This window comes from Tachysurus fulvidraco, chromosome 26 (assembly GCF_022655615.1).
Source record: "Tachysurus fulvidraco isolate hzauxx_2018 chromosome 26, HZAU_PFXX_2.0, whole genome shotgun sequence".
Taxonomy (NCBI): domain Eukaryota; kingdom Metazoa; phylum Chordata; class Actinopteri; order Siluriformes; family Bagridae; genus Tachysurus; species Tachysurus fulvidraco.
In genome coordinates this window covers 2,660,393-2,672,002 of record NC_062543.1, presented here as the reverse complement: position 1 = coordinate 2,672,002, position 11,610 = coordinate 2,660,393, and the positions used below count along the sequence as shown (strand labels likewise).

The 11,610-nt window shown below is 38.6% G+C and overlaps 1 protein-coding gene across 16 annotated transcripts in view; it reads right to left on the bottom strand.

Moving 5' to 3' along the window:
• Positions 1-527: 527 nt before the first annotated feature.
• dnm1a (dynamin 1a) overlaps positions 528-11,610 on the bottom strand; it is a 59,101-nt gene continuing 48,018 nt past the window's right edge. For 4 of the 16 annotated variants that reach the window (XM_047809295.1, XM_047809296.1, XM_027136735.2 and 1 more), the window contains 4 exons: positions 11,582-11,610; positions 10,356-10,597; positions 9,526-9,732; positions 528-2,931 (listed from right to left, as the gene is read on the bottom strand). The exon at positions 11,582-11,610 is cut by the window's right edge and continues 142 nt beyond it. In XM_047809295.1, coding sequence (XP_047665251.1) covers positions 2,880-2,931; positions 9,526-9,732; positions 10,356-10,597; positions 11,582-11,610 — 530 coding nt within the window. In that variant the 3' untranslated portion in view covers positions 528-2,879. Of the gene's footprint in view, positions 3,645-8,021; positions 8,061-9,369; positions 9,408-9,521; positions 9,733-10,355; positions 10,598-11,581 lie in introns of those variants that run through there. The other 12 variants (XM_047809301.1, XM_047809299.1, XM_047809300.1 and 9 more) reach the window with 9 other exon arrangements.

Below are 11,610 nucleotides of genomic sequence, written 5' to 3'. Positions count from 1 at the left end.
TTAAATAATTTTTTCCATATATTTAGGATGACTAAAATCTCTGAGATTACGTGTGGGAGGGGAAAGGTGAAAAAAATCCAGAGATGATATCGTAATATACCTTGGCTGGGTTGTGTTGACACGTGAGTATACGAACGTTTTGTTAAAACACACGTTTCGGATGGATGAAGGTTCGAGACCGCTTTCTTAAGAACAGACGACTAATGCTGCCTTCAAGTCTTCCTCGGAAATGTCTTTATTACGACGTAGTGCGTGTTTGGACGGTTTTAATAGGACATAAAATGGAAAGAAAGAGTAAAAATCCGAGACTTCCTGTGTTGTAACTTCTACACTGTGGTGGCGTTCACGTGTGATGATGATGGTGATGATGATACCAATATGACTTAAAGGCAGCATCAGATCTCTATGCATAGAACAGCTATTTCTAGCTAATGTTTGTTAAAGGAATAATCACAGATCAAACAAACATGGAATTTTATCACTTTCGCCCAAACGTGTCTGTTGTCGGAAGTTTGCTTTTTTTTTTAACTTCAAAGCAAATTTTTATCATTTAAAGTTTCCCCCAAGTTCAGAACCAAAGTATATCGTCGGCGGGTCCAGTTTTGACGTTCTTTTATTTTTTTATAGTATTCCTCATACAGTTATCTTCCTAAAGGGGTTGTACTCAATGCTGAGAACAGTTTAATTGGTTCAACTTTTATTGGTATCCCTATAATTCAAAACAAAAACCCTTTATAAATCAATGCGCCATGAGTTGTTTTTGTTTTTGTTTTTTTGGTTTGTTTTTTGTTTTTGTCTCTTTTTTTAATCTGGAGTAACAGCGTTAGTCAGTCAGAACACGAGTGGCTTATTGCTTTTATAAAAACGACACAAAAAATATTCGATAAGTTATGAAACCGATTCTAAGTAACCTTCACAATAAAAAATAAATAAATAATGTAGTCTGTTAATAGTGAGCTTCAACATAAACTAAGATTAGGGCGTAATCGGTTCAAATCTTGCTTGACAGTCTCTCAGCCAATCAGATTTCAGAAAAGAAAAAAAAACAACGTTTTTTTTCCACACTACACTCGGTAAACAGATCTCTACACTGCAGTCTAATACACTAGTATATTCATCAATTTGTCTTTTTTTTTTGTTGTTGTTCTTCTATTTCTAGCTATGTGGAGTTCATGCTATATTCTACAGTATGTCTAAATAGCATAAGAGTTGCACGTATTTCATGCTGCAGCTGCACTGAAGCCTTTAATTTTATTTAATTTGATTTTTTTGACGTTTAAACAGCACGAGAGCGTAAGAATAAAAATCGTTGGATAACCAAAGTTTGTCATGATATACATAATACGTGTCTATATTAATCTCATGGCATATTTCTGAAACCAGTTTAAGAATATATAGAAATGTCTGCATATTTCATACACGGTGAATTTCTTTTAAAAAGTGTAGTCTCGTAATATATTATTTAGCCGAACTAAAAAAAAGCAAACGTCTGACGCCAAAGACGTCGTTTCAGATCGTCATTTCAGAAGTGATTGGAGCGATATTGTACATTTTACACGTGATTTTTCTTTCAATTATTCCTTTAAAACCTGATTTTGACCAAATATCTGATAATAAACCGAACACACGAATTACAACCACGATGATACGTTTGCATAACCGTTTAAGTAAATCGCCAGCAGAGATGCTAATAACGAGAAGCGTGTGAAGGACGTCAGATTTCATGTATATATGTTTACCTTGTTTGTTTTCAGGTCTACGTGGTGTTAAGTTGCGTGAATGATAACCGATCTTAGAAATATTGCACTTTCTATATAGATCCCGCCTCACTAATTTTTCTGCACTCGCTACTTGGATAAATGAAGTGAAATGTCACAAGTGTAAACACACACTGAGAACTTGTGCTACTGACGTGATGTGAAATTAAGAAATTCAAGGAACTTACAATGTTCATGTGCGTTACACAAGAGGTTAAACTTGGAGACGGGGCTCATGGCCGTCACGTCAGTCCAGTGGCTTTAAGAAGACGAAGAAAATCCAGCGGAAAGCAAAGAGACGCCAACGACAACACAAACACTACACGCCTCACAGTACACTGGTGGTGTAGCTGCTCCTCCACTTTGGAACGTACTGTAGAAGAGCATCTGTCCTTTAATGAGGTGGTGTAACCGAGCGGGAGGAAGAGGAGTTACACCTGAAGGGGTTTCCATCTGTTTTTCTCTCCTCCTCTCTTCACTGTGGTGTGTGTGTGTGTGTGAGAGGGAGAGAGAGTTGGGTTGTGCTGGTGGGGTTTGATTCAAGGATTGCTTGATGATGAACATGGGAAGATTTTGAGAGGAAGAGGAAGAAGAGGGGGAAGGGGAAAGAGAAAGCAGAGGGGAAAGGATGGGAGAGAAAGGAGAGGACAAGTGGAGACAAGAGAAAGGGAAACGAAAGAGAAGGGTGGAAAGAAAGAAAACGGAAAAAGAGAGAGGGAAGGAGAGCAATAAAATGAGAGAAAAAGGGAAACAGGATGGATAGAGAGAGAAAAATAATGTACTTTAAAAGGCATGGGAGGAAGAAGAAAGAGACCATGAAGAACAGAAAGAATGGAGAGAAAGAGTAGGAAGAAGAAGAAACAGAGAAGATAAAAAAAAGAATAAAAGGGGGAAGAAAGGTCAGGAAGGAAGAAGAGAATAACCAAAATTAAGACAAAATAAAAGAGAAGTACAAAGTAAATGAATATACAGACAATTGTGTAACTGATTAAAGAAAGAGAAGTAAGAGAAATGATAGAGCATGTTGAGGGAGAGAGGAAGGAAAAAAAGGAGAAAAGAAAATGAAGGAAAAGAAGTAGGATTAGAGGATAAAAAGAGCAGATGAAAAAAAGGATGGTGTAGTTAGGAGTCAGATGAAGGAAGGGGGCTCTCGGGGCTGCCCCTGCTCGGCCGGCTGAGCAGTGCAAGGAGAAAAAAGAGAAAAAAGAAGAGTAAATATTGAAAGAATTATTAGAGCAGAAGTTAGTAACATGGCGTCCCTAAAGTCAGCAAGGCTGGAAGGCAGGAGTCTCGGATTCTTATTAGAATGCCAACCAAGAATGTGTAAAATGTGGCTGATTAAAATCTGGTCCTCAAATCAGAACCATTGTAAAGTTTCTTTTCATTCAGTTTAGCGAGGTGTCAACTTCCTGCCTGTGACTTCAGGGAGCACTGCTCGAGAAACAGAGGGAAAAAAAGACAAGTAAAGTAACAGCTCAAACATGTAATAGATGCAGTTATACTCATTACTCCAGTCATCACCTTGGAGTGATAATGCATCTGCTTCGGAAAAGATCTTTCATTCACCAAAAAGGAAAAAAATCACAACCCGGAAGTCAGGGATTGTTGGAAAGTCATGAAGGAGGAGGAAATATAGAGAGGAATGTTAATGACATAAAATGGGTGTAGGTTACTCTGTGTAGGTTGTGTGTGTGTGTGTGTGTGTGTGTGTGTGTGTGTGTGTGTGTGTGTGTGTTAATGCTGAAGTGAATCTGAAGGCGAAGGAGATGAAGGGGATCTGGGCAGCCTGGATTTCTATCCCTTAAGGTCTGGTGGGAGGAGCTAATCGTCTCGAGGGAGGAGTCTGTGGATCACATGGTTCGGGTGGGTGAGGGCGGGGGTCGCCGGCTGCCATGGAAACACACACAGGAAGAACACACAGATGAGAGAGAAGACAGGGATGAAACACACATACACACACATGGTAACATGTACACATGTGGGTTATTTGAGACTTTACACACAACAAATTCACATCATAACAAAAGAGACGATGCGGAGGTTGAGTAGCGGAGAATCACAATGAACCCTCAGAGCAGTTATTAGACGTTCAACAACTCCAGAGTCATTTACAGAAACCGAGGTTCTGTAAAATTCAGATTTAAAAAAGTCTGAAAGTCTGAGTCGACTAGCAACTGATGTTTTATATTTTCAAAGAATCTAATAAAAAAAAACAACAACAAACACATCTTCGAGTGAAAGGCAGTGTTTAGTTTTATTTTGCACTATAGACTTCCTACAAAAAGTAGGAAAAAAGAGAAAGAAAAGAAAAATAAGGAAGAAAAGTTAAGATAGCAGAAAGGGAAAGGAAGAAGAAAAAGAAACAAGAAGTGATGGATGAGGAGAGAAAAGTATATAAAGGATGAGAGAGTTAAGATAAGAATGAAAAAGTGAACAATTTCAAATAGTACTTGCTACAATATAATTTTTTATTAATATTTAATATTTCTTTCAATAAAACTTTTTTTTTAATAATGATCTTATAATACTATATAAAATATTATTTCTTAATCCGTATGTTAATAAAGAGCATAACATTTTAGATTCATATTAAAAAATAACTATTTTACTAAGTGACCCTGAATTAAAAAGGTTTGAGCTGCTGATCGACTATAAACAGATTGTAGTGGAATCAGACTTTCGGACCTGACTACATACATGGAGTTGTGTACACATGATGGACCCAAAATGTAGACCTTCGTAATGTTTCATGCCACACTGAACAGCAAGCAGTTTACGGTAAATCACAGGACGTGTCGCTCTGAAAAGACGTCATTGAATGTCTGATCGAATGTCTGATTACATGTAACAGAGCGAACATTCGGTCACCAAACCGTAGATGAGAGTGGAGCTAGAGCTGGGCGATATGGAAAAAAAGAAGAGTGTAATAAATATTCAAAAAAGGATCAACACATGATAACAGATATTCTAACACTTACGGTATTGTTATTTACATTACATTTACAGCATTTAGCGGATGCTCTTATCCAGAGAGACTTACATTATCTAATTTTTTTATACAGCTGAGCAATTCAGGGTTGAGGGTCTTGCTCAGGGGCCCAACAGTGGCAGCTTGGTGGACCTGTGAGCAAACTCACAACCTTGCGATTGGTAGCCCAACACCTTAAACACTAGGCTACCACAGGCCCACGGTTATTTGTCAAGTATTGTTAATCTTTCCTCGTACCAAACCTTTTGTTAGTTTGTTTACACTTATTGTTTTCGTGTGCATGACCTTACCCTATTTATTCCTTGTTTTTCTTCTCTATGTTTTAGCCCTTGTCGAATTTGGCTGCCTTGCTGTCTGTATAACTTCTGCCTGTTTTCCCCGTTGCTGATTTTTGCCTGAGGTTTTGCATTATACTGCCCTGATTTTCATTAAACACGTTGTTCCACACACGGATCCACACACTTATTTACATTTACATCATTTGGCAGACACCCTTATCCAGAGCAACTTATCTCATTTTTATACAGCTGAGCAATTGGGGGTTAAGGGCCTTGCTCAGGGGCCCAACAGTGGAAGCTAGGTGGTCCTGGGATCGAACTCACAACCTTCCGATTTTTAGTCCAACACCTTAACCACTAGGCTGTCACATGCCCCCACTTACAGTAGGAAGTCCTAGTGAATAGATTATATTTTTTCTGGGCCAGAAAATAGCTCCACACCTCAGATTTGCGCTGCACCACACACTTATTTAACTGACAATCCATCACAAATCCTAGGCAGCTTTAATAGCGAATGGTTGTGATGAAGAATTATTTTAATAGCATTAAATTTGATTACAACGGTGCTGTCTGTAAATTTCAGATTTAATTGTATTAATATGCTGCATCGACACAGATTCTGTCAAATATTTAGACACATTATCTATCTAGTGTCTAAATATAAATCTATAACACTGGCACTTTTTTTTCCCAAAAGGTAAATAATTAGGTATTGCTAGCGAGCTTATTGCTAGTTCACAAGCTTTTAGTGGCGCTACAACCTACAACTGAGCTGGAAGACACCAAGTTTAAAATCAATTTTCATATATATATATATATATATTTAATTTATCGACATATTGCTCTAATTGATTGCTAGTGAAGAGCAATTGAGAATTGAGAAAGAAAGAGAGAGAGAGAGTGAGAGAGAGAGAGAGATTTTAAAAATTTTATCGCCCAGCTTTATGTGATGTCATTATATGACAAACAACAACCAACAAACGACCAACAGAAAGCATCCGACACTCAGCAAGCCTCATTTCCACGGTTCAGGTCTTAGGGAACCGTGCTATGACACATCAGTGAAATGTATCAGTATTTGTACTGAAACTGTGAGTTGACGTGCTGTTTAACTTCACGATGAAATAAAAATAAAAATCAGTTAAGATAAATGACATGAACGAAAGGTGCTATCCTTGTTCTGCTTGAATGAAGTGGAAAAAACAAACCTTAAAAAAAGTGTTAACAGACCACACATACTGTACACACACACACACACACACCAGCTCACACACACACACAGTGTGCACCGTACGTGAGCCTGACAGGCACATTGGCCTATCTCAAATATGTTCTGAGACCTCTGAGGTGAGCTATAAGGCATTCGCATAATACGCATTGTGTCGATATAGATCAGGGCTTGTATTCATCAACATTCTTAGTGCAAAGAATTTTTCCTAGTGAGGAAATTCTAAGAAAATTCTTAAAAATGTGGCCGTTTCTTCTTAGAATTAAAGAGAAGATCCTATTAAAGATAAAAGTCTTAAGCATCTTAACCCTTAAAAGCTGCTCATAAGGTTAAAAAATATTAGGAGTAGTGAGAAGGACATTTAGGAGCTTAAGAGTTTTTTCTTCTATCAGAGGAGAAAAAAGAGTGAAAGGTGAAGAGGGAGAAGAAATGTATACTTAATAATATATATTTTTTTATATTTAAATATTTATGTAATGTTTGTATATTTAATAATGATAGTGAGTTAAGAAGATTGTAAATATTAGATCGTTTAGGGATTATTTCTGTGACCGATCATATCATATTAGAGATCTCTGACACAGCACAGAAATTACAGAAATATATATTAAACAGAGAAACAGAGCTGAAATGGCAGAATTTGGCGCTATGACATTTCTGCATTGTGTCAGAGTTGTTTACATGTTTACATTTACATTACATTTAGAACATACAGATGTTAGAACATCTCTAACATGATCGGTCACGAACGTAACCCCTACATGATATAGACTCAAATATCTTAACATAGAGACAAAGTGAAGGTTTATAATAGACCAAATTTTAAAAGCGCTCCTATTTTTTATTAGACAACCAATCACAGTCTTCAAAAGAATTGGCTTGGCGAACCTGGGATTTGAGCTCATGACCTTCCTATCAGTGGTCCAACACCTTAACCACTAGGGTACCTCATGTGTGTTACTAAACATTTCTCAGAGACCCTGTCAGGCTGGCTGGCAGGTTTGCGTTACCAGTCACTAACTAGCGTTACCAGTTGCTAGCTTATAGGTTTGTGTTACCAGTCGCTAGCTAAAAGGACTGTGTTACCAGTTACTAGCTAGCATGTTTGTGTTACCGGTCGCTAGCCAGCAGGCTTGTGTTACCAGTCACTAGCCAGCAGGCTTGTGTTACCAGTCACTAGCTAGCAGGTTTGGGTTACCAGTTGCTAGATTTTAGGTTTGTGTTACCAGTCATTAGCTTTCAGGTTTGTGTTAGCAGTCACTAGCTAACAGTTAGCTGTCAGGTTTCTGTTAACAGTAAATAATATGAATTAAAAATACTTTTGGTAGCTAGTTACCAATAATCCTCTACCTACAAACACTTTTTAGTTGTGTATTTAAAAATATTTAACACTTCAGAATTGTTATCATTTTAATCAGCTCATTTAAAAAAATGAGACTAACTTATATTACAGGCTAATTTTTGCTAGATTTGTTTATGCTATCAGACTGGCTTTTCTTCCGGACAGTCCTTCAGACACATTACTCTTGAGTTAAAAATGTGAAGCACTCTCTTATGTTTATGTTTGTGTGTGTGTGTGTGTGTGTGTGTGTGTGTGTGTGTGTGTGTGTGTGTGTGTGTGTGCGTGTGTGTGTGTGTGTGTGTGTGTATATATGTGTGTGTGTCAAGAATGTTTAGTGAGTTCTCAGAGGCAGATGGCCATGCAGCGAGCAAGGAAGAAGTTTAAGCAAAGATGCTGTGGAGATGGGGACCGAGTACCGTACACATACCCGAAGCGCTGGTCCGCTCACTGGTCACTGATTGTAATTCTGTAAAGAGTAATCATAATGAACACGTAGGGTTGAGGTGGAGTGAAGGAGAGAAATGTGGAGGAGACAGGGAGAGGGTCGATATGTGCAAGAAACACGCTTTATATGTAGGAGACATTAGCACTGCTTTGTGCTCAGCTAATAACAGAGTGAAGTGCCAAACCTCAGAGGTCACGGCAAGCGAAACTGATCTAACGGCACAAAAACACAAAGTTTATTGTAGATATTTTGCACCAGTTTATCGATCATTTCAAAGGACAGCACTGTTAGCATTTTGGGTTAGAAATGGAGGTCAGTGATATTTATGTCCCTTGAAATATAAGACAATATTACAAATATGTATAGTTATTTAAACGGTAAATATTTTAAATATAGACAAAATATAAGGGACGTCTTCTACTCCAGAGTGATTTATTATAGTTAGTAGCAAACGGTGAACTTGTTTTCCAAGGTTTTAACAGTGAACTAATGCTTAATATTCTCCATTATTATAAAGAAACTTATTAGTTTTGGATTAAAAAGTGTCAAGGTTGAAGCCTCTTTAATTCACTTTCTGCTACAGATGATAAGAAACTGTTAAAGAGCCAAGGAAGTGGTGAGCTTATTTAAATCTGACTTATTTTTACAATAACTGTAGACCATTTCATATGACTACAGATTTTGTGAACACTAATACGTTTAAAGCACTTATTAATATAGGAAAGAACGACGGCAAACATACTTTATCAGTACACAGTATTAGTCCCATGACAACAAGAGGTACTTAAAACTCTGAAACATTTATTTCATGGGCACTTATCATAGCTATTGTTAAAGATTGTGTGTGTGTGTGTGTGTGTGTGTGTGTGTGTGTGTGTGTGTGTGTGTGTGTGTGTTTATGTCACAAATCACACAAATTGCCCAATTAGAAGTGCACATGTAAACTGCTGAGGAAGCAAATGTCATAAATTCTCACTCATTCACTTGCTCCCTAACTCTGGCTGCTGTTAATGTGTTGTTTGTGTGTGTGTTTGCGTGTGTGTGTGTTTGTGTGTGTGTGTGTGTGTGTGCACTCGGGTATCTGTGTTTTATGTGTTCATTCACACACGCATTCATACTCGACATGTCGATTACACCAGACGTCAAATGGCTTGAACGTTTGAACGATAACAATTATCCAACTGAAAACAAATCTAAATTTGTTAAGTGAATGATTAGAGCATGAATGTAGAATGTTTTACAGAAGCTTGTTAGTCTGTTAGTGAGTCTTTATCGTTTAAACGTTAAAACAAAAAATGGTGACTGATGAATATCCCTGATCATCACTCACCCACACTGCTGCGCTCAGAGATGTCTCACACTCCTCGGCTGAGAGCAAATGGATTTTCTCATTAGGCACGAATGCATACACTAATAAGCAACCAACTTCGAACCTCTTGACAGCATCTAAGCAAATATTTAAAATGCTACAGCTTGACTCTCTCACCTGGGGACGCTAGGTGGGGCCCGGTTAGGCCGGGAGGGCACCTGAGGGGGCTGGGCTCCGAACGGGTCTGGAGATGCCCCGGGGCGAGACGGCAAAGGAGGCCCACCAGCAGCAGGAGGGCCTGGTGCGGAGCCACGAGAACCAGGGCGTCCTGGGGGTCCTGGAGGAGGAGCTCGTCTCTGAGGGGTGGGACTGGTAGCTGGAGACCTACAGGTGAAATCACAACTGCATTCAAATAGTGGCATGATCACATTCTAGGAAAATTAAATAAAATTTTACGTTCCATGAAAATAAGACTCTGAGCTGTTGATCCACTACTATACAGCTGCACTACTGTCAGGGCTTCAGTTCTAGTTAATTAATCAACACCTTCTGACCAATTAGAATCATGAATTCAACAGCACTGGGGTATAAAGCAAGATCAATTCTTACATCACACCACTAACTACCTGTAAGTGTTGAAGCTACATTTAGACTTTTCAGAAAATGAAAACAATATTTCTTAATGACAATCAGTTCTAACCCTACATATTATTTTCATTATATAATTAGTTAAATGTTTTTTTTTTTAATTATTTTTTCTCACTTTCAAAAATACATACAGCTGATAATATACTTTAACGATGAATAAGTTGGAGGTTAGGAATTAGGAAGCCACTTTGCAAACAGACGCAGTATCCGTTTTCTAACAGCAGGTGGAGCCACTGCATTATTCATAGTAACGAAGAGCGACAACAATGGGAAGCTGTTACACCAAAACAATTAATTCCTGTTATCTGTTATCCATCCACATTTTAATGAGTCAAATTTTCTTTCTCTCATTTTCTTACCTTCCTCCAGAGCCAATGCGCTGCACCTGTAACCATGAGTCATCGACGGGTGGAGGCAGAGACGTAGACACTGTGGTGGTGCTGATGTCTCCAATAATGCTGAGGGCTTCTTTGAGGGCGTGATACATGCGCAGCATTTCATCCCGATGCTGAGCCTGCTCGGCTGACTCCTCCATCAAAGTGTTCTGATCGCCACAGGAATAAAGCTGAGCCAGCAACTCGGCATTAATGAACTCCTTTGTCTGAGAGTGACAGAGAGAGAACGAGAGAGAGAGAGAGAGAGAGAGAGAGAGATATGATGATGCTTATCTTGTCACTTCATTCAGGATTATTGTTGCATCTTTATAATATACATTTATATTTATTTACTTTAATAGACGATAAATCATCATAGACCTGATATTTTCTATGCCTCGACTTGGAAAGAGTTTGACTCCTAACCCTAAGGTTGTGAGTTTGAGTACCCCAGCCCCTATCCCCACCCCGCTCCGGGTGTGTGTTCACGGTGTGTGTGTGCTGTGTGTGTGTGCACTTTGGATGGGTTAAATGCGAGAACGAATTATGAGTATGGGTCACCGTACTCAGCCGTATGTCACGTCACGTCACTTTTTCAAAAGATGCTCAAGCGAAGTCATAAAATGTGTGATTCAATATTTTCAGCACTGTTTATTATATATTAAAGTCCACAGAAAGGAAACAGGGACGACTTTTAGAGGGAACGTCTACGGCCTTGAAGTTTGCTCTCGTTCCTTGCGGCACGTTTGTGAAAGACGTGTATTCTTATTAGAGATGATGACAGGCCCCTGGGAGACAAAACTCTAGCCGTATGAGCGATAAAAGCAACAGCTTATTAAAAAAAAAACAGTGGAGCACAAAAACATAGTTATACTTCTTGTTTTTGAAGTAAACTTATGAATAAGGGCAGGATCTGCAGATTCCCTCAGTGATTTCGAGGATGTATCACAGCCTTAAAGCAAAATTCCAGAAATTCTTAAAAAAAGGGCAGAAAGTAGTGTTTTTCCAAATTCAGTGTTTGGATCATTGACTAATTGGAGTCGCTGGAAGAGTTTACTGTGTATATTTGTCTGTGAGCTCATAAAGTGACTCACATTTTCAACAGACTTTAAAATCCAGCACACAGCTGACTGGATAACAGAGTAACACAATACTTGGTCAGATGCAGTTTAAAGGATGAGCTCCGCTTTCTTTCTTTCACTGGAACTCACATTAATGATCATGAGGTGCATGATGGTCT